At 36.8% G+C, this 24,514-nt stretch overlaps 1 protein-coding gene across 11 annotated transcripts in view; it reads right to left on the reverse strand.

Moving 5' to 3' along the window:
* The window catches only part of UTRN (utrophin), a 596,706-nt gene that overhangs the window by 207,573 nt on the left and 364,619 nt on the right, over positions 1 to 24,514 (reverse strand). The window contains exon 1 of one of the 11 annotated variants that reach the window (XM_033235166.1): positions 773 to 1,252. The exons of the other annotated variants lie outside the window; for them this stretch is intronic. Within the exon in view, the coding sequence (XP_033091057.1) occupies positions 773 to 823 (51 nt within the window). The 5' untranslated portion in view covers positions 824 to 1,252. Of the gene's footprint in view, positions 1 to 772; positions 1,253 to 24,514 lie in introns of those variants that run through there. 11 annotated transcript variants of the gene reach the window in all.

Raw genomic sequence — 24,514 nt, forward strand, 5'->3', positions numbered from 1 at the left:
GGAAATTGGAAGAAGATTGGTGCTTGGCATCCAAAGGCTAAAGAGAGCAGGAGCGCATACACGCATGTGGAGGTTTTCTGTTTTAACTATAAATGTAAGGTAGTATTTGGCAGGCTAGACTCCATCTAGAGTGTGCCAGGAGCCTTCCTATGGAAAAAAGAGCTACATGCACATTTAATAATCCAAGCATTAAAGCTTCACAGTGCATGCAAGCACTCCATGTTTAAAACAGACATGCTCAGATAAAAAGCCTGAGGTTGGATGTGCCACTGTCACTGTGAAGCGACTTCTGCCACCCAGAGCTGAGTCTCCAGTCAGAGGGCTGTACAGGGCAGTGCACGGCAGGCAGGGGCTGGACAGATAAATCTGAGGGATATGGAGAACAGAACCCATGCCTACGAAGTCAGACTTTGGCAGCAATACCCAGTGTTTGTTGCTGGTTTTTTATTTTATTCTCATTTGATTTTTTTTTTCTCCAAAGAAGTTTCAGTTAAATTACCAGCTGACTTGAGTACAAAGAGTTTCTTCTGATGTGGAATTCTAAAAGTGACAGGCATCATGAGAAGCCCTCCTGACTAAAGGAAATAATTGCTAATTAGCCCTTTACTTGAAAAGCATATTTAAAGGAGAGAGCAAAATCAAGTATTCTTTATAAATTACACTAAACCACCAAAGAGTCAATAGAATAGCTGCTATCTAAATGTATAGTGAAAAAAAAAAGGGCAAGAAAGAAAGGAAAAAAGTACATTCATGAAGTTTGCTTTCTGCATACCTTTTCAAATTTTGTCAGCAGTTCCCGCAAGTTGAAGTTCAGACCAATCATTGTCCAGTAGCCCTTGAAGCCTACATCTTTCTGGCAAACTTCCTTCAGACAACAGCGTTTAACTTCTAAACACCGTATCTTTTCTGGCTATACTTTAAAATCCTTTGTAAAATCCTTTACAAGCCTTGCCCTTGAGCTATGGTCCATCAGCAGCGGCAACAGCTTGCGCTGGGACATTTTAGCCACCCCACTGTGGGTCCGTTTTTTCATGGACTTCGGAGTTCGCAAGGAATAGACCTGCTTCTGTATTTCCTGGTAGCTGTGTTCCACGAGGCTGGCATGGTGTCCTCTTTCTCTGGGAAGCCCAGGATTCCCTTCTGCTCACCTCACTAATGACCTGCAGGCCACAACTGTTCTCTCCTGGGCCCCAAGCTTACAGTTTGGTCTCAATTACACACAGCAAAAAAAGAAGCTATATCCTGGAAACTTTCATGAGAGAAGGAAAAAAAAAAAAAAAAAAAGCCAAGTATTACCAACTTCCTCCATTCAGACTGATTTCAGAATGGAAAAAAAAAGAAAAAAAAAAAAAAAAAAAAAAAATCCTGGGTAAAGAGCCAGTTTTCAAAGAGCATGACTTGTGTAGAGTTCGAAGGAGGAGTGTACTCTTAGCTGAAGAAACACCAAAACACAGGACAAGAGGCCACCGGTTCTCACTCTCCCAGACACCAGCAGCCTGGGTTGCTATGGTAACCACCAAGCTAGTTTCAGTCCATTTCCCTAGGTCAGCCTGGCCTAAGGCATGCTGTCAATGCGACAGAATTAAAGTTGTTTTAAAAGGTGTTCTGTCTGTCCAGAGAAAAGCTCTCGCAGCAAATCTCCTAGTCCCTTCTGCCGGCTTTGTGGCAGGGGAGAGTAGCCTCAGTGGGCTCTGGCAGCTCCCCTGGCTGATCTGACAGCAGTGTGGTAATCAACTTCTCTTTCCAGCAGTTGTTTATTATTTTAATCAGCATCCTCCCTTTCCACCACCCCTCACACAGTTTGAAGTGAAAGCTCACTCCCACTTCCTGGAGGCCTGCCTGCCCCAAAAGTCAGTTCTCTATCTCTTACATTGTCTCAATCTTGAATGGATCACAGGTTCCATGTTCCAGTTGGGAGCCAACTCATGAAAAGAAAAGGGGGTGAATGTACAAAACAACACAAACTACAAAAGGAAATACGCGTTGATTAATTTTACTTTTCAAAAAGGTATTAGCAGGAAACTGACGAAGAAAATACTTTTAAAATGTTTTGATCTCTTTGATGCCGCTGAAAGTCATTCAGACTGTTTTCTTACAGGGAATTTACTTGTTTCTGACATAAAACTTAATGAGAGAAACTACTGTACTCAAAATATGAGTAATAACTACATTGAATTTGTCTTCCATTTTGATGTTAAATTACTACTGACACTCAGAGAAATACCATCTTCCACAAAGTTTTAAGTGTCATCACTTTAAATAAAAAAACTCCAATCCAAATTATAAATTCTTTGTAGTGATATTATGGATATCATTCCAAGGCAAATGTGATTTTGCTTTTGCATTAATTATACAGCTGTACAGTATACCAATAAAGTATAATAGAAATGTCCATTTGAAACATGTTTCTCTAGTTGTATGCAGAATTTCATCATAAAGATGCAGTGCTTATAATGGTGACACTATCACAAATAGAATAATGTAAATTTTAATACAAGTAAGTTTACTTTTTTGCATCAGGGCATAGACCAAAATGGAGGAAAACGCTGAAATCAGAATATGCATCTCCTAAAGGGCTACTGAGTTGCTTAAATATCAATACTGTTAGCACTCATTTAATCATGGGTAGTAAGAGATTCCATTTAACACCAGAAAAACTGAAAACCAATCAGGGAACAATATACAATGTTGTTATTATTTTTTGGATTTGCAAATCATTTTTCTTTCCATTTCATTCCTAATTTATTTTCATCAGTATTTAAATAGCATGTGTTTTACATATGCCCATCTATAGAAATTTTAACAAGCTTTTAAAATATTTTCATTATTTTTTTCATAAAAACCTGCATGTCCCCAGGGGAAAAATGGCTTTATGAGCTTTCTAGCAGAACATGTTTCACCTCAACGCACATTTGATTTCAAAAACAAATGTGTTAATCTAATGGTTATTCAGAAATTCACAAGTAAAAATAATCTACAGTTTGGATCAAAACAGCACTGACATCTGCATGAAGACCAGCCATCAGAACTGTGGTGAAGAAACTTACAGGGAAAGTGGCCACAGGGAACCTGGTGTGTAAAGACTCTAGGGCCACATGCTGAGATCTTTCAAGAGCAGCAAATAAACTTTTTACATAAATACAAGACAAAAGAAACCAGAAGCACCATCACCATCACCACCACCACACACACAAAAAAATAAATAAATAAATAAAAGAGAGAGAGAAAAAGAACAATCTTTCTCAGCTGGGCAAACTTCCAGCTACCACCCAGGGTGCTGGATGGCTGGGATCAGAGACATGTGCAAACACACCATTCCATTCCCCCATGCACAGATCAGAAGGGTACATTAAACAAAAACTCTGTGGAACAACAGGGAATACCATAGTCTTTCTCTAAAGTAGACCCTTTTCTGTTTAAAGGGCTCTTATAAAAAGACAAGAATGATATGTTATTATTAGAGCCCCAAATATCTTGTATCCACACCCAAGGCTAAACCCAAGGCATAAAGATGAGGGAAAAGAAAGAGTATCCTTTGTATTAGGCCTTCTTCCCCAAAGATAAGAGCAAGGGAACTTTTATCAGCCTGGCAAGCACCTGGGTCCTGGACAGGAGAAAGGAACAAGAGTATGTTCTCCCATGGAATTCGAGAGTAGAATATCCAGAAGTTGTTCCCTCTGTATCAGCTACCTTCTTGGAACTGACATCCTCTGCTAAGGTAGAAACGAAGACACTTAACGAAAACTCCCTTATATACAGTTATGCAGCAACAAAAACTGAGATATTGACAAATCTAGCTACGATGGCAGCCTCTTTTCTTTGAGATGGAGTTTCACTCTTGTTGCCCAGGCTGGAGTGCAATGGTGCGACCTCAGCTCACTGCAACCTCCACCTCCCGGGTTCAAGCAATTCTCCTGCCTCAGCCACCCGAGTAGCTGGGATTACAGGCATGCATCACCACGCCAGGCTAATTTTGTATTTTTAGTAGAGACGGGGTTTCTGTATGTTCATCAGGCTGGTCTCGAACTCCTGACCTCAGGTGATCCACCCGGCTCGGCCTTCCAAAGTGCTGGGATTACAGGCGTAAGCCACTACACCCAGCTGATGGAAGCCTCTTTACAAGAAAGAGTACAAAACTCAGTGGATCCATATTCAAAAATGGATGATCAAAAGAACATGGGATCATTCGAAAGAATTTTTTTTTTTTAAATTCTTAACTAGTTTTAATTACAGGGTAAGTATACTGTCATGAAAACACAAGAAAGCAACTAAAAATGTTGTTTTTTAGGTGTTAAAGGCAAACAGATTATCCATGTAAAGATCCAAAGTCATTCTGTGAAATTCAAATACCTAAATATTTAAGATACTACTCAAAAGTATTGCATTCTTTGATAACTGATACATTAAAAGACTTGTAAATGTGAGTTGCTTTAATAAAAGTGAACACATTTCATCACGAATTTGTGGCTGATATCTATAAGATAAAGTGTACTTTCCATTACCCAGATGTAGTGGCCTGTGACGATAATCCTAGCTACTTGGGAGTCTGAGGTGGGAGAGTCACCTGAGCCCAGGAGGTTGAAGCTGCAGTTAGCCAAGATCACGCCACTGCACTCCAGCAGGGGCAACCAGAGTGAGACCTTGTCTCAAAAAAAAAAAAGTACTTTTTTAGTTTAAAGTCAGTACACAAAATATCATCTTGGTAATATACCTACATTTCCACAGTCCTTTTTTACCAACCAACTCTTTGATACACTATCACCTGTAATCCTGTAATTATTAAAACAAAAAATAGATGCCCAGTGAAAGCAATACATCACCAGAGAGACCTAATAAATTAGATGATGACATTTGAAGTAGTTGATATTTTCCCAATTTAAGCCAATGTGCAAATAAATTATTCACTAATCCTCAGTAGGTGGAATATGCTTGACACTACCAATCCCTGTAACAGATCAACACTGAATAACCCAGGAATCTCTAGCTAAATAAACCATGTTTCAAACATAGACATAGAGTTTCATGAGAAAGCAAAAAGGTTCCAGAACTACAGAGAAGCACAGGAAAATTCAACAATGGACTCAATAAAATCTATATTTAAATTGCTCAATAAAAACCACATTCCAATGCCAAAATGAAGAGAGCTATGTGTATGGCTTTGCCAATAACTTTCAAAGGGTAGGACAATTTACAACCTTTTTGTACTTAAAAACTATATTTCATATAATTTGTTAAAAGATGACCTATTTAGTAATTTTATTAAGGCAATAAAATATTCTTCACAGTTCAGGCAAATAAGAACTTTACATCTTACTCCTATAGTGGATCTTAAGGCACCCTTCCCACTAAACACAATTTTTAAAACTATAAAGATCAAGTATGTTTTCTATGTAAATTCTAACAGGTTTCTCTTTATATTGGCGAATACAAAGAACAAAAAGAAAATAAAAGAAAAGCTTCTTAGGAGTCTCTAAAGTGAAGCATATGGAAGGTCAATAGGTGATTACACATAAATTGCTACATCATGGCTTATTCATTACTAAAATGAGGAGCTTCTGGCATGGAGAGAAAAGTTTATTTGTTGTAAGCCCATTCTGACTTAAAAAAAGATCTAGCTTATTTCTTGTGAAAGAAATATACACAATTATCCTTTTCATAACCCTTCTAACTTGGGATTTATAACTCAAAAATAAAATAGCTTCAAGACCCTAATTGTGATCTGCGTTTTCAACTCATTGTCTTCTACCACTGAAGTTCCATTAGGGAGAGATCACTCCATACATTTCGGCTTTCGAGTTAACATCAGCCAGCAGCGAAGTGTGTCAGCTGGTAGCTATTTAAGGTAATATACAGCCCTAAGGGGCAAAAAGTTCAGTCTAAGGATGGAGGCCTGAGTCCCCTGATGAAAGGGAAAACTCTCCTTTTATCCCAGGAAGTTCAGGCACTGTGCTTTGTACACAAAGAATTATTTTTAATGTTTGTCTCTTCAATATAATGCCATCTACTTTGATAATTTTACAGGTGGTCATAGAGAAATAAAAATTAGGATTCATAAGAAAAAGATTCAATACTTAGTATATTTTCTATAACAAATAACCAGAAGATTCCAACAGACATTTAAAGAGGCACAAAGAGCTTTTTCTTCTTCAAGGGAATGGGTGGGTGGGGTACGGGTTCAGGAAGAGAAATACCGGCTGATTTGCTTCTGAATTAGCCAACCAGATGCTGGAGTCAGCCTTCAGCAACCTTCTAAATATTTAATAATTCAGACAGCATTTTATTAGGTGACTAAAAATAATGCCAAGACAAGTTAATGCTTCCAAACCATATACTTCCTAAAAAATATGCAGCATCAGACAAGAGGGAAACAATCTCAGGAGGCCAAGTCTCAAATTCCAGATGTCTACTGACAAGCCTGTAGGATATGCAACTAAATCCACAGGGCTCTGGGAAGAAGGCTCTTAAAGGTTTTCAAAAGGTTTCATAAAGGTTTCTCCAGTTTTTTTCAGTTATGCAGATTTAGAAAATTAAAGCCAAAATTAAAATACAAATTTTAATAACAGCAACTAAAATGTCAAAACAAATCAAAATTGAAAGCGCTGTTTTCAGTCACGGGTAAAAAACTGGTACTTTCTCCAGGAAGGCATTTGTTCCTATAATCTGAATACATATTTAAGGAACTGAACATTGGGCAAACACAGAGGAAGTTCAAACTAACTCGATGCAATCAGCTATATTTTTGTGTATAATACTAAGCAGTGGGATTTCTCTCATGCTTGGAAGCTAATCCATTCATTGTGGAGTTACTGCTTCAACTCTGAACCAAGTCCCTGTCATCTTCTTACTTGGGAACCCATTCTGGATTCTCTGCAAAATCACATTCTAAACCTGCTGCAACTCCCTAATCATGATCCATCTTCACTAATATCACCAATAACCAGTCAATACTTAACCGCATGAACCATTCACACTTACAACTGTGGTTTCTCACAAAAAGTCATACACCACGATCATCCTTTTTTTTCCCTCTAGTCATATTTACTTTCTGTACCTTTATCTGTCTTCCTTCAGATGTTTGCTCTGAGCAATGAGTTCTACATAGACAGATAACACAATGTATTATGCAGCTTACATGGAAATCAGTAGGCTGACTACAAAATGAAGAATTCCTTTATGTTAGTTAAGCCATTACATTTCCTAGAGATTATTAGAAACTGCCAAATTTGAGGGTATGGGATAATTTAACAATGCCCATCAAATATTAAAATGCATATAACATTTAACTCAGAAATTCTATCACTAGGAATTTGCAAACATGTGTATAGACATATGTACAAGGATGCTCAATAAGTCCTACTTGACTTATTGAGCTGAAAATAATCTTTATGTCCATGGAAAGGTAACTGGGTAAATAAGTTATGGCAGACTCACATAATGAAATGCTGTGCAGCTATGGAAAAGGGGGAGATAATTTCTTTTTTCTTTTTTTTTTTGAGACGGAGTCTCGCTCTGTCACCCAGGCTGGAGTGCAGTGGCGTGATCTCCACTCACTACAAGCTCCGCTTCCCGGGTTCACAGCATTCTCCTGTCTCAGCCTCCCAAGTAGCTGGGACTATAGGGGCCCACCATCACACCCGGATAATTTTTTCTATTTTTTAGTAGAGACGGGGTTTCACTGTGTTATCCAGGATGGTCTTGATCTCCTGACCTCATGATCTGCCCGCCTCGGCCTCCCAAAGTGCTGGGATTGCAGGTGTGAGCTACCACACCCAGCCAAGAGGTAGACAATTTCTAAGAGCAAATAATCTCTAATATGTATGCAAATACATATCCTATGTATATGCCTAAAAGGGTGGGGGGGAGTGATACAGTTATGTAGTTATGTCCAGGTACAATCTATGAGGTATAGATAATATTTCTGTGAAATTCTATAATATAGCAATAGTAACGACCTCTGAGGGAGGGACTGGAGAGCTGAGTGTCTAGAATGGAACAATTCAATGTTAAATCTTTTATACTGTGTGAAAATTTCACCACAGCCTGTGTTACTATTTTCACACAAAATTAAATCAATAGATATAAAATACCCAAGTAAAACACATTTATCTTCCTGGGTAGATACCTATTCCAAAAAGGGTGGCATCATTACATTTGAAAGCTAATGCTGCTGGAGACAATTATTTTTGCCTCTCAAAGTTTCAGAAGTTTTGACGTTCCAGATGGTCTAACACTCTACTAAACCAGCACTCAATAGAAAAAAGCCTTCTGCAGCAGTGGGCTGGTCAATGGTAAGCTTTTCTGAAGGGACACATAGAACAAAGCCTTTTTGTTCTCATAAGTTACTTTATAACTAGTAACTCCTGCTTACTTAAAGGACAACTTTGTGTCTAAACAGGTATTATATAACTCAAGCTATTCTCTTCCCAAGGAAACGAGTATCCCTATTGTCATCTAATACTGTGATACTAGGGTCTAAAGTTTTTTGGAATGTTTTTAAAAATCCATTGATAACACTTGAAAATGAATGTCTGGCCTGATTTGTCCAGGCAATGGAAGCATCGCTTTATTTTTCAAGTAGGTTTAAGTGATCCCACCTAGACTGTGGCAGAGTGAAAGCACTAGAGTCTACTAGTGTCTAAAGAGATGCTGCAATACGAATAGCATTTTCTTTCATGGATCTAAATTGCAGAAATGAAAAAGAAAATTATAATTTAATCATGAGGGCAGGTTTTTCCCGTGATGTTCTTGTGATAGTGATTAAGTCTTATTCCCTGGACCCTGCTTGTCAGGTTCAGAGACAGAAGACTTTATGTGCCATGAAGGTTACTGTAACAAAATACTAAAGGAAATGAACCTCGACAGGTGAAGCACCATCTGAGACTGACATCAGCCACGTTCCTGTTTAGGGATAAGTGAAGCCACAGTAGGAGGGACTTTGCAATGTCTGGTCATCTCAAGCTCTGCATTTGAAATTGCTAAACCAAGAAATTTAAAGTATAATTTCCATCTAGAATTTGATCTGGAGATTTTTTTAACTTTAAAATCAGAATACGGAATAATTGGGAAGTAATAGAGCCTTTACAAGTACAACACCATGGGGACTCAAGATAAAGGGTGGGAGGGAGATGAGGGATAAAAGACTACACACTGGATACAGCGTACACTGCTCGGGTGATGGGTGCACCAAAATCTCAGAAATCCCCACTAAAGAACTTATTCATGTAGCCAAACACCACTTGTCCCCCAAAAACCCATTGAAATAAAATATTGTAAAGAAAATAAAAAGGCAAGACAAAAACTGGAAGAAGATTATTTGCAACACGCAAATTGACAACACTACACATTGGTATAGAAAAGACTATATATAGTTCAGGATGATAAGAACTTAAGTCATCGGAACAAAACTTCCTCACTAAAAATTGAGTCAGATCATTCTACTACTATGATAGTCTGAAAAGCAATCAAGAAAACTTTTTAATCGTATGAGAAAATATTCATTGATGTTACATATAAACTAGATGACTTATCTGTATTATTTCATCCTGGCCCTATAATATATATTTCGTGGGATAAATAAGAAAGAATAACACTCTTGAAATCAAAAGACCTGTGTCATGATTTCCTTTATGACACTTATCTAGCTGCTTGACCCTGGAACTCTTGTCTGAACCTTGATTTTTCTGTGTAGAATGTTCCTCTAACACTTGAGCAAACACTCTTATCAAGAAAGACATTGACTAGTACTACATAATTGTGCATTTGTTTCAACAAAAATTTATTGAGAGCTAGATAGTTTTAGTTACAGGACAATTAACATTTTCTTATTATTATATGTATACCAGGAATACCTGCATTGACTTTTTCAGAGGTGAGGGTTCCACCAGTTTTCATATATTTCAAAAACAATTGATAAAAACTCTAAAAATATATTATTATAGTATATTATTTATGTTGGTTTAACAGCAAAAACCATGATTACTTTTGCACAAACCTAATATTTTGAGAGAAGCTGAGTGTATGATATTTTAAAATATTTCTTCATTTTTTACCACAATGAAAACTTGTTAAGAGTTAACACCATTATTAACAACAAAATTTTAAAATAAAATATGAACAGATTACATGAAAATTTATCAACGACCAGTAATTATTATTATTATTATTTTTTGAGACAGAGTCTCGCTCTGTCACCCAGGCTGGAGTGCAGTGGTGTGATCTGGGCTCACTGCAACCTCCGCCTCCTGGGTTCAAGCAATTCTCCTGTCTCAGCCTCCTGAGTAGCTGGGATTACAGGCTTGTGCCACCACACCCAACTAATTTTTGTATTTTTAGTAGAGACGGGGTTTCACCATGTTGGCCAGGCTGGTCTCGAACTCCTGACCTCATAATCCGCCCACCTTGGCCTACTAAAGTGCTGGGATTACAGGCGTGAGCCACCGCGCCTGGCCTATGACCAGTAATTATTAAAAGCCACACTGATAATAAAATATTCATCACATCAGTGAAGCCATTCCTAAAATAGCAATGCTCTATTTTATTCATTGATGTAGCCCCAGAAATTACAACAGTCTCTAACATATAGTAGACAACGAAAAATCATTATTGAATTACTAAATTTTCTCATACATAACATCTCAAACAACTTTGAAACTTTAAAACAACTTGGAATCACCAATTAATATACCCACATATACACACTACTTAAATATCAAAATATCTTAATATTTTTTCATATTTCTTGCTTCACTTCTCTTTCACCTCCGGATATGGTTTGACTGTGTCCCCACCCAAATTTCAACTTGAATTGTAGCTCCCATAATTCCCACATGCTGTGGGAGCGACTTGGTGGGAGGTAATTAAATCATGAGGGTGGGTCCTTCCCATGCTATTCTCATGATAGTGAATAAGTCTGATGAGATCTGATGGTTTTATAAAGGGGAGTTCTTCTGTACAAGCTCTCTTGCCTGCCACCATGTAAGATGTGCCTTTGTTTCTCCTTTGCCTCCAGCCATGATTGTGAGGCCTCCACAGCCATGTGGAACTGTGAGTCCATTAAACCTTTTTTTAAAAAAATAAGTTACCCAGTTTTGGGTATGTCTGTCTTTATCAGCAGCATGAAAATGAGCTAATACATTTCCTCATAGGATTTCTACACACCATCATTCCTGACTCCAGTCTCTCTATATTCTCAAGTTCTGTATGCTGCACGACAAACCTAACTGAGCTCGAAAACTAATGAAAAAGTTACTTTTTTAGCTCACCTTCCATTTCCTCATTAATGTTAGTATACTAGTAGCTAATTTAAAATCAAAATTAAATATGACAGTTTTTAGAACACTTATACAAAATGCTTATACCTGGCAAGTTCTGTTTTTGCTCCATAGAAAACACTTAACATTGAAAAAAAGATTAAAAAAAAAAAAAAAAAAAAAAAAAAAGAAGTTCCCTTTAAGTTCCCGGCTTATAGATTTAAAATTCAAACATTCGGCTGGGTGCGGTGGCTCAGACCTGTTATCCCAGCACTTTGGGAGGCCGAGGTGGGGAGATCACGAGGTCAGGAGATCAAGACCATTCTGGCTAACACGGTGAAACTCCGTCTCTAGTAAAAATACAGAAACATTTAGCCAGGCGTGGTGGCGGGCGCCTATAATCCCAGCTACTCGGGAGGCTGAGGCAGGAGAATGGCGTGAACCTGGGAGGCAGAGTTTGCAGTGAGCTGAGGTTGTGCCACTGCACTCCAGCCTGGGTGACAGAGCGAGACTCCATCTCAAAAAAATAAATAAATAAAATAAAATTCAAACATTCTTTATATTATCATATCATTCCCTGTTTAAAATAAAACAAAGTAAAATTCAAACATTCTTTATATTATCATATCATTCCCTGTTTCTTTAATGATTCTCCATATTCCAACCCCAAAATAACTAAACTGTGATCCAGTGCTGTCCAACAGAACTTTCTGTGATAATGAAAATATTCCATCTTTGTGTTGCTCAATAGTAGGATGGCTATTAAATATCTGAAATGTGGTTAATGATGTGACTGGGGAAATAACTTTTGATTTTAATTTTAATTCATTTAAATTTAAATAGTCACATACAACTAGCGGCAATGGTACTGAAGAATGCAGACCTAATTCCTAACTTTCAAGGTGCCACAATACAGCCTTATCCTACATACCAGGCATCATTCCTACAGTGTTCTAAACAACAGGCTTTCCTAGCATGCCCCTGATGTACTTTGTACTTTTTCTCTGTTGACAGGATTCTATTTTCTTAAATAATATCCTCCTCGTGTTTTCTTTTTTCTTCTATTCAAATTTTATCCATCCATTGAAGTCCAATTCAATTTCTACCTTCTACTCAAAGCCCTGCATTATAATCCTAATTCAACGATTTCCTATCCAAATCGGCCATCTCCATTATGCTGTACTGTTACCCTGTACCTTATTTACATGTTGCCTTGGCTTGTTTACAGGTTGTTTTGGCAATGTGCTTTCCCTTCCTTGACACCCCAAGGGAGTTAAGTTCTTTGAGAGTCAAATAATTAAGAAAAAAGTTAAATTTATTTGTCCCTCAAATGACCTATAGAGTCCTAAATATAAAACCATTGCTCAATAAATACTTTTTATTTGACAAGAGTAAAACAATTTGAATATATTAAAATGATTCACTCTCCATGTTTTGCCATAATAGAAGAGAAAGACATGATCTTGACAGACTTTTATACATTTACAAAGTTACCATAATAGTCTCCAATTCAAATTGCAAGTCAAAAATTCTAGGGCTTGATTTTAATCCATCGTTCTATTTTCTAAGGATCCCAAGCTACCCTGCAGATCTGTACTCATCTCAACTCATACATTTCCCCCAGGACAGAGAGGCTCCCGTCTTCCTGTAAATCATTCAAGCTTAACTTCATGATGGAAAACGTTAATTTGATTGTATTTTTTGGGTCATACTTTAAATTTTAAAAGAAAGTGCTGCCCTCTTGTGAAATAAGGTAGAAGATTTATCATTTCCCATACTACAAAGGGATTAAAAGTTAAATTTTAACATTAAAACAAAAATAGGGTTTCTCTCAAAGTTGTAAATGTTTCCCCTGAGGAATCTCCCCACTGTGCTTTTCTGCTCTGTCAGTAAATTTCCCAACCAAATGAGAAATGGATATTAGGGTAAACTGCTCGCCCTTGCACTATAATTGAAAGATAATGAATGAGTGGTATATATTCACTCTATTGGGAATGAAAGGCTGTAGTTTCTTTATATTACTGAAGGGATAAATGGGAATGAGAGCCAGCGAAGGAGAAGATGCATCAGTGACAACATGGGAAGATTCAAGTCAACTCACTGTCTGACCTTGGGCAAGAGTTTAACCCATATGTACTCTTCTCTCTTATCTATAAAGTGATTATTTCAGTAATATTCCAAACTGTGTAAAGTTGTGTTAATGTTAAGTGAGAAGTTTAGGTGACATAAATAGCATAGTGTTTATCATCACATAGTAAGTGCTTATTATAAGTCATTTAAACAATAGGGTCCCTAAGAAAATCTAACAACTGTAATATATGTGGTCCTTTATTCAAGCATTCACTATGTGGCATAGGTACTAGATACCATGAAAAAAAAAAAAAAAAATATATATATATATATATATGTAAGTATTATCTTGCAGGAGCTTCCATTCTGGACTATCCATGTGTGAAAGTTTTAGATACCAAAATGGAATAAACTATGTCAAACCCTAGCACATGGAGTTGGAAGGCCATGAAGGGGGAGCCCTCACTCACAAATGCCTGTAAAGGCCTTATAGTAGACATTCCTGCATTTACTGCACATTTGCCTGTAACAGGACGTATAGCAAGCAAATTCCCCTAGACTGCAAAGCTCCAGATTAGTAGCTTACACAAGGACACCTGTCTAGTAACGATGTCTTTAACAATGATTTGTCGTCAACTCTTAGAGCAAGCCCTTGTAACCAATGATCTTTCTGGTTTAACAAATAGTTTATGACTTCTTCTCTTTGTCTTTAAAAGTCTCCCTTTGGTCCCAACTTTTTTGATGTGCCTGTGATTTGGCACAGTACACATTTTCTGGGTTGCAATCCTCTGCTATTTTCAAATAAACTCCTCTGTTCTGGAGAGCCTAAGTTTCTTTTTAGGTTAACACATGAAAATACATGAACGATTATTCCATAGTTGCATGAAGAACAAGTATGAGCAGATTCACAATTGATAGAAATGACCAATATAAATCCTATGGGCTTTAAGGATCCTATAAAATATATCAGTTCACTCAAAACCTACTTGAGTGACAAATAGTGAATTATCTTAATTCCAAGCGTTCTAAGAACTAGACAGGAGAAAACAAATCCCAAACTGAGTATTATCCAATAGAGTTTTCTTTCTTTCCAGTGTGTGTTTTTTGGAATAAGATTTTGCTTTTACTCCTACCCTCTGTTTTGGAATTAGGATGAAGGGAGGATGAGAGATTGGCTGGACAAAATAGTATAGCAAGAGCAGACTGAGCTATTTTGACTATTTCTCTAACATCACTAACAAAACTTGAGTAACTCACACACTGGTTTTCATTTACCTACCACATTTGGTCTCACATGTAAATAGATCCATTTACATAAGAATATTAGGAACAGGTGTGCCCATTTTAAAAGGTGTTTAAAATGTAGAACATTCTTTGATTTTCGGTACACTGAGGGAGTTGTCTACATAAAGTAATCTTCAGAAAATTATTCTGTAATGTAGGAGATCTTTTGTCAAATTAAAAGCCACCCCCTGATACATTTGCTTTCCTAGTTTGAATTTTTATGTGTGAGAGGTTTCCCTTACTTAGGAAAAACTCCCATTTCTTGATGGGTATTATGATAGGGAATAAAGGAATGTTGGCATGGTGAAGTGAAAAAAATGTCTCAAGGAGAGTATGGATCTTATATTTCCTTAATATAATATGTATATTCTCTTTTTAAGCAAAATCTCTTTTTAAAAATAACCTGTAAGAATGGAGGAATGACAATCATGTTGTTCTGTTATTCTAATTAGTTGCTTGTCTGTTCAAATAGCAGACAGCCACACAGAGGAACCCAGTAACATGTTGGTGAGCTAACTGTGGAAAAAAGTCTCCAATTAAATGCTAAGAAAGGAAATTAACATGCACACATTTTAAATTAAATAATGCTTTGACTTTACTGGAGTCAGGCAAAAGCAACGTTGACTCATCATACACTTAAGGGAATGCTTCTAATAAATAAATCAAGTTTAAAAAGGTGGAAAAACATGCCTCAATAACTTTTCAAGCCGAATAGAACTGCATGACACTGTAACCACTAATTTTCTTAATCTTGTAGAGGGGGTAGAAGTCTGACAAAGTGAACTGTTAAGTAAGTATACAGTAAAATCGAAGGAGTAGACCTAGGTCTTGTTACCATTTATTTAATCAGGTAAAATAGAATCTGTTTAGTCACCCATATGAAAGATCAACAAGAAAAGGATTTCAAGTTCAGAGAATAAGAGAAATGAACCCCTAGAGTGTGTGCTAAATAATATGTTTTCAATAAAGGTGTGTTGATTCAATGTGATGGACCACTGAATACCATTTTGACATAAATTTTTTTAAAGAGTTGCTTTCTCCCCCACTCCAATTATAAGCAGCCAACTCTGCTCTGACCTCCCACTTTTTGCCAGAGTCAGAACCACGCTTTGAGGAGCCCATAATACTCGCATCACCAACACAGCTTTCTCCATACCTCCTGCCCCTTTTAAAATTTGTTCTCCTTGAGCCCCAACAGCCCTGTTATACAACACAGATTTCTTGATCATCACCTTTAAGGGTGTCTTCTCCAGCTCCTTTTATTTTTTCAGATTCTTACACGTTTCCTCTAACCCTTCAGATTCTGTCTCTTGTTATTAATCAAAAAACTAACATCACCTGTATATTTGCTACCTTGTTAATTTTGAAAAGTATCAATTTATGATGTGAATCCTATTTCCATTATTTGCCTAAATGTGTTTCTCTGTTCCTTCTAAATTGAACTAAGAGGGAAGCCCAAGGAATAATGCAGAAGTTATCTTTGAAGCCAGTAAGTTTAAAGACATCTTCAAAACAGAATACTTTATAACAAAACAGTATCTAAGGACTATAACTATTTTTAAAGGTACAATTCTATTGAACTGAATAAACAAAATTATTTTTAATAATTAAGGCAGACACAAATAATTTCTTAGAGTGTCCTCAAGAACAAAAATTACTTGGGAATAGAATCCAATTTAATCCCTGGCATGGATAAAACTCCAGGACTTTACAAAACTCTATGCTAATCTCAGCCTAAAATAAACAATAGAGGGACCAACTCTCCACAACAAACAGTTTCTTGAGAATAGCAAGAAACTGCAATTCGGGTTATGCTTGCTATGGCCGACCATAGGTGCATGCAAACAGGCTGAAGCAAGGGGAAGATCTGAAAGAAAAAACGTCCACATGAACTGTTTTGAAACAAAGACCACTGGTTCCAGGAGCTTGTTACAGCAATCCACATTAGCTCATTGATGAAAGCAGTTCTTGTTATGCAAATTTCCTTGTGCAAGCAGCTTATCTGGAATACTATGGTTCTGAGGAATTTCTTGGGATAAGTTCCATCATAGGCATACATGTGTGAGCTCCCTTACTTCATGGCCTCCTGGCTCCATTTTGTTACTGCTTGACATAAACCACCCCATTTTGGTACTGGCAAGTCTTATATCAACTATATTCGAATTTATTATTACTCTTTAATGAAGTTGAGATAAAATTGGTTTCTCTGACAAACTAAGAATTACAAAATGATACAGTTTATTTTTTAGAAAAACACTGGGAAAATGTAACTAAAACACTGCCAGGGAAAAGCATATAAATTAGGCCCTAAAAATGTATGACTAATATATAGCCAAATATATAATTCCATATACTTTATATTTTATGATTGTCATAATTATCTCCATTTTAGAACTTCTTGAGATTATTATGATATTGACAGTTTGTAAAACTAAATAATATTACATGTGTAATAAAGTATTTATTTTTACTACTTAATGAGTCAGATAAAAAGCATTCATTGGCCGGGCGCGGTGGCTCAAGCCTGTAATCCCAGCACTTTGGGAGGCCGAGACGGGCGGATCACGAGGTCAGGAGATCGAGACCATCCTGGCTAATATGGTGAAACCCCGTCTCTACTAAAAAATACAAAAAACTAGCCGGGCGACGAGGCGGGCGCCTGTAGTCCCAGCTACTCGGGAGGCTGAGACAGGAGAATGGCGTGAACCCGGGAGGCGGAGCTTGCAGTGAGCTGAGAGCCGGCCACTGCACTCCAGTCTGGGCGGCAGAGCAAGACTCCGTCTCAAAAAAAAAAAAAAAAAAAAAAAAAAAAGCATTCATTTTGAATACCCTGGTATTTTATTCAAAAACGCTAATTCAGTTTAGAAAAGTATTGAACCTATGTATGCAGCTCTTATATTCTGCATGTCTGGATCCAAAATAACATGTAAGCATCAGCCATTTGAACAAATCAGGGAGACTTTTCCAATATTAATTTTAGAGTTAATTTAAAATGGCATAAGAGGGTAAGGATTAAGAATTTTTTAGGGCCGGGCGCGGTGGCTCAAGCCTGTAATCCCAGCACTTTGGGAGGCCAAGACGGGCGGATCACAAGGTCAGGAGATCAAGACCATCCTGGCTAACCCGGTGAAACCCCATCTCTACTTAAAAATACAAAAAACTAGACGTGCGAGGTGGCGGGCGCCTGTAGTCCCAGCTACTCGGGAGGCTGAGGCAGGAGAAAAGCGTAAACCCGGGAGGAAGAGCTTGCAGTGAGCTGAGATCCGGCCACTGCACTTCAGCCTGGGCGACAGAGCAAGACTCTGTCTCAAAAAAAAAAAAAAAAAAAAGAATTTTTACTTAACAAGCATTTAGTTCTGTGTATAAGGTTTCTACATAGGCCTACATAGGGTTTTACTTTTCCTTCACATGTATTGATTTGCTTTAGCAATTGTGGATCCATGCCTCTTATTCACGTATTTCCCTGCTTTGCAAAGGTAAATATAAATTAGTCATACATGACTCAATATTAAGAAGAAAAATTTCCCATTGGTTTTGCCTTTTTCAGGAAGATTATGAAAATAATTAACTGCATTACAAATGTGACATGACACAAACATCATGAACTCAATTGCGCAGGTAAAACAATTTTAAAAAACATGTGTCTATGTTTCTACAAGAATATAGTGGTGCAATTTTTGATCCAGTCTCAGGACCACCTCAGCAAAATTAACACAATTTTTTTTTTCAGATGGTGTTTCATTCTTGTTGCCCAGGCTGGAGTGCAATGGCATGGTCTGGGCTTATTGTAACCTCCACCTCCTGGGTTCATGCGATTCTGCTGCCTCAGCATCCCGAGTAGCTGGGATTACAGGTGCCTGCCACCACACCTGGCTAATTTTTGTATTTTTAGTAGATATGGGGTTTCACCATGTTGGCCAGGCTGGTCTTGAACTCCTGACCTCAGGTGATCCGCCTGCCAAGGCCTCCCAAAGTGCTGGGATTACAGGCATGAACTACCGCACCCAGCCCAATTAACACAAATTTTTAACAAAACAAAATTATTTACAAAATAAACAAAAATCTGAACATCATAACTATCCAATACAACCCACTCTCTTACTGGAAAAAGTTAAACTCTTTTCTTCTTGTTTTACTCAAATGCAATATTTTAAACCTTAACTTATTATAGTCTCCTTAAAATACATGAGTTTCCATTCCTCTCTGATAAACCAAAATCTAAACTTTCACCTTTAAAGTGGCCCTTACCAACTTCCATGACTCTTTCTCTAGTTTTAAAATAACCATTCACGTATGTTACTTTCTAGTCTTCATCATCTTCTGATAGAGACATGAGCCGTTGACTACCCAGAACCTTTAAGTTTAGCCTTGAACTTTTCTCTAATGCACCAATACGTTTTCCACGACAATCTACTATAAAATAGTAGCTATATAGATACTATAAAATAATAATAATAACTCCAGGAAAAATATCCTGAAGATCATGATGAAAGGAAGACTGAAAAAGAGGATTTGGGATTCTGATAGACTCCATGGAAAAGCAAAAAGTTATGCCAACTCAGAAGGAACAAAAAAGTATTAAATTAGGCTCACGTTCAAAATTTCTCTGATTATGTAAAATCTATTTGAGAAGCACATCCAATAACGCATTTTACAGTCATAAATATAATCTACCCAGGGATATCAATATTAAAAAACCATACCAATATTTATTCCCTCAATTCTAGGAGAGACTATATATTCAAAATAAAACAACTACCCTACTGGGAAAAGAAAATCTCCTCTTTGGGTTGGGGAGATTGTGTCACTATTTTGTAATTTCCCCAAAATAAAGAAGGCATTTCAAATTAAATAGATAAAAAAACCTGACATTGTAGAGTCCCCTGAGAGAGTAGAGGAGGTGGGCAGATTTGTGACATTTTATCTCTAGACGAAATTTCCTGTCACTAGTACAAAACAGGAGGAATGGAGCCATTTGCAGCACAACTTATCTGAACAAGGGGAAGGCAAGCACAAAACTTCTCAAAAATTCCTCAAAATGTATTACTTTTGCCTCTTGGGATTAGAGTTAGGAAAACAAAAGATTGCAAACACACACGGAAAAAGATATTAAGGTGAGAATGAAATCAGATCAGCAGAAAATGAAAAAGAAATGGCTTGAAATAAGATCTAAATATGACTAGGGCAACTAAGACAAAAAATTAGGCTTTATACAATGAGCGTAATTTCTGTAGACCCATACTACATATTAAACCCACACCTGTTAATTTTTCTGGCTCATAATTCTGGGTATTTGTACAAGTAGTCTAAATTAAAGGAAAATTAGCCATAATAAAAAGAGAAGTTCAGACCACGCTTTTGCAGCTTTTTAACTGGGTCAAAATTGGCCAGTCCAAACACAGACAGTAATTAAGAAAATTTCATCATCTTTTCAAAAAGGGACATATACTCTATGCCCTATTTGAGATCTCATTAATTTGGAATAAGTTCTAGTCAAAGACAAACAGGTTTTAATACCATACTAGATTTTAATTATAGCTAAATATAGTTGCTAATTTTATATTCATGTCAACACTTGCATTGCCTGTGTCAAGATTCCTCAGCAATATTTCTGTGAACCAAAAGACATAAAGTCAACCAATCACTAATCAACTGCTTCATTCATGGCAATATTATTCGGGTCCTGAGTATTTTTTCCTTAATAACTGAGTTCTACTCAATTGAATTTTGAAAGCATAAGATAAACTCAAACTCTAAAAGTAGCATTTTGCTATCTTACTTTATATAAGCATGGCATCCAAAATCTATAATTACCTTAGGGCCAAGGAATCATTTCCATAATGGGTTATGTAAACCCAAAATAAAATTCTACATGCCCCTGCCAACCATCTGAATGGACCAATCCTCTCGACCAAGGGCATTCCAGAGTTAGCCTGAAAAACTAGTTCAAGCCAAGATGGAAGAGGGGGTCAACATGCCTCATTATACCCCTCCCGCATTAACATCAACACAGACTTTAAGTCTGATATGAAACATCCGTAATCTGTTCTCTCTGAAGTCTGCTACTTGGAGGCTTCCTCTGCATGATAAAACCTTAGTCTTCACAACCCCTTACTGTAACCCAGACATTCTTTTCTACTTTGAATAATCTTTCAACCAATTGACAATCAGAAAATTTTCAAATCTACCTATGACCTGGAAGCACCCGTCCCTCCATTTTGAGTTGTCCCACCCTTCCAGATCGAACCAATGTAAGTCTTACATGTATTGACTGATGTATTATGTCTCCCTAAAATATATAAAAGCAAGCTGTAACCCAACTACCCTGGGTACATGTCCTCAGGACCTCCTGAGGCTGTGTCATGGGTGCGTCCTTAACCTTGGCAAAATAAACTTTCTAAACTAATTGAGAACTGTCTCAGATACTCTTGGGTTCAGAGTTATTATCATTGGTGAGAATGACTTAGGAACCCTAAGATACAATCTAGTGCACAGTTTGTATTATTAATAATTGACCTTCCTCAATTCCAAAGGAAAACAAAATTTATTTCACTCTATTTACTTATTAATCTGAAATAAATATTCTTTGTTCAAGGACTTCTGGTCTTCCAATGAAACTGATAACCAAAAGACAGCTGGCATTAAAAACTATTTCAACTGCAAAAATTAAAAATTAGTATATTATAGATTTCAAAAACAATGATCACAGTTGAGAAGCAGTTCTTTTCAAAACATTTTAATTTATAGTAAATACTGGGACCAAATTGGCAGACTTTTATACAAACTCCTAATAATAACAGTTGTTAAAACAAGCATTTACATAGCAATTTTCAGGAGACCAGAGCTTTGAACAAACAAATATAAACTGTACTCCTGATTATATACCTCCCTGCTCAGATCTGTAAGTTGTAAGATACTCTTTAAGGGATAAAAACTTAACACATTTTTTTCTTGCAATTTCTCAATAAGGTGTAAGTTCATGATCTTAGTATAGAAATATATAAATTGAATGTATGATACCAGCTGAGGAAGATGTAAAATAGAGTTTAGACACTGTAAAGCTTTTGGGGTTCTTTGGTATTATACTAAGGGATAAACTTAATGTATCATGTTTAGGATTGGACTTTGGTTGTCCTCTCTAATCTACTCTTTACAATAATTCAATTCCATTTATAATATACTTGATAAGTATATTCTGATTTCTCTCTGAGCACCTGACACAATGGGGAACTATCTCATTAACATTAGATTCCACAAATTCTTATTGATATTAAGGTGGAGGGGGAGATGTTTTCATGATACGTCTTAGCTTCCTCTTGTTTCACAGAACTAACACATTTTCAAAAGATAATCCTTTCTCTATTTGACTATAACTATCATGATCCCTTGGTTTCTCTCTCTCTCTATCTTTCTCTCTCTCTCTCTCTCTCTCAATCTCTCTCTCTCTTGCTCTCAAAACCAAAAACGCTTTGTTCATTGAGCCATTTTTTGAAATCTTAATGTTGTCTGCATAATCTCTGGCACATGCTGGAGCCTTTCCTGGGAATAGCCTCCCTCTCTCCTGCCCCTGATAATGCCTCATGGCCCTATGACCAGGATACTATCAATACATTCTTCAGAATTATCTGCAGATGCTCTTTCCTGGAAAGCCTCCTTTAGAATCTCAAAGCTTTGTTAATGCCCCTCTTCCATATAGAAACTCCCACAGCAACATCGTGCAGATAGCCCTAACACAACACAGATCACCTTGTCTGTTTATACAGCTTCATGATTCAAAAAAATGCTGAAAATAAAAGCAATAAGGTGAGAAAAAAAAAAAAAAAACAGTAAGAAGCAATAAGACTGTGCATTCATTGACTGATGGGGTGTGGAAAGGAATAGAAACAAAGTATTCAAGAATGATACCTAAATTTCTGGCTTGGGTAACTGAGCAAGATTAACAAACAAGAGAATATACTAAGGGAAACAGATATGAGTTTTAAAGGATCGGTTGAATCACAAATTTGTATGTCCGGTGAGCAGTTGCATATAATAGTTTAGAGCTCAGGAGACAGTTACGGGATGGAGACAAAGATTTGGGAGTCATTAGCAAATAGATCATTACAGAAGCCTGGGAATAGTACATCCAGTGAAAATGAAAGAGATTTAAGGACAGAAATCTGGAAAATTAGTTAAGTACAGGGCAAAGTGAACAAAGAATTTTTTCTTTGTTTTTTTCACTTTTTAGTGAAAAAAATGGCCAAATGTAGCAATAAAACTAAGAGTATATGACAAATCCAGAGGAGAGGACACTTCAAGGAGAGTATTGTCATTGTACAATGGACAGGAAGATGAAATTATGTAAAATCTGGGGAGAGGTAAGCAGTAAGGTCATCCATGATCTTGGCAATGCCCATGCTGTTGTCATTGATGCAGAACATCATTGCCTTCCTTTTCTTTTATTTTTATTATTTTATTTTATTTTTTAGAAACAAAGTCTCATTCTGTCCCTTAGGCTAGAGTGCAGTGGCAAGATCATAGCTCACTGTAGCCTTGAATTCCTGGGCAATCCTCCCACCTCAGCCACCCGAGTAGCTGGGACTACAGGCATGAGCCATGCCTGACTAATTTTTTTAAAAAATGTCTTAGAGATGGGGGTCTCGTTATGTTGCTCATGCTGGTCTTGAATTCCTGGTCTTAAGCGATCCTCCCACCTCAGTCTCCTGAGTAGCCCCATTGCCTTCTAAAAGGATCACAAGCAATAACTACAACTTAATATATACCATTCTATCATACAAGAAAAAGAAAACACACATAAAGTACATGTGCAACTTCTAAAGTTAATTTTAAATATCACTGGTAACTCAGAGCACCATTTAGTAACTCTGATTAATTGAAAATCAATTCTGATGCAATTTTCCAAACAGATATATCCTAGATCTAACTCTTTGCTAAGAAAACGGATGTTGTACTACTATGAAATTCTACGTACAGTGACAAAGACAGACCTATGACAGACCTATGGTAAGTGACTTCTTGACTGTTAAACAAAATTTTTGACTGTTAAACAAAATTTTTTGACTGTTAAACAAAAGTTCTGACTGTTAAATAACAATTCTAGTGATTTACTACCTCCAAATCCCTATTTAAAGGAAGCATCCAGGCCCTAGAGATAAGCAGTCCCAAGAGTAACAAAACCAATTTCACCACATTCAAAACAAAACACTGTGGTCTGAAAGAATGACAAAAAACATGAACTATTTTTTTATTTAAATATATTTCAAAGAATAAAAACAGTGTGAATACATCAACAAGGATGACAGATGCGCAAGAGCTTGTCTTCCCAGTATAATGAGCACTGTTTTAAAGAAAAGTCCCCTGTACTTCAAAATTGTTTCAAATGTTTCAACTAGAAAATCATTAGTGGTTTTTTAAAACAGTGCTCTCATTAGATAAAAAGCTTTTCTGAGTTTACAAACTACATTAACCATTTGGAGTATTTCAGAATTAACTAACATGGTGGAAAAGAAAATTTCCTAAATATTATCTTGCTATCTAGAGCTTCCAGACATTGAAGTTATACAAATACAGCATAGTGTCTAACAATGTCTGATGCGTAAGGTTAAATATGTCTCTTCTATGAGCCGTAATTCCTGAATCCTCCTATTCACTCAAGTTGTTTAAAAGGCTCACGTAAAGAAGCCATAATAAAACTTTTTTAAAAGATTTTTTTAAAAATTCAGAAAAAGAAGAAAATTAAATCAGAAAGTGGAGGCTATGGTAGCAACTATAATTGAGCACAGGGCTCCCAGCAAGTGTAAATGAGCCTGGAGCTCCCTGGCTGCCAAAGCAAACAGACAAGCAGAAATTAGTTACATCATTATCCAATGTCAATTAGGGTGGAGGGGAAAAGGTAAGATATTTAAACATAT

The sequence above is a fragment of the Trachypithecus francoisi genome, unplaced genomic scaffold, assembly GCF_009764315.1.
Source record: "Trachypithecus francoisi isolate TF-2019V2 unplaced genomic scaffold, Tfra_2.0 Lachesis_group15, whole genome shotgun sequence".
NCBI classification, from domain to species: domain Eukaryota; kingdom Metazoa; phylum Chordata; class Mammalia; order Primates; family Cercopithecidae; genus Trachypithecus; species Trachypithecus francoisi.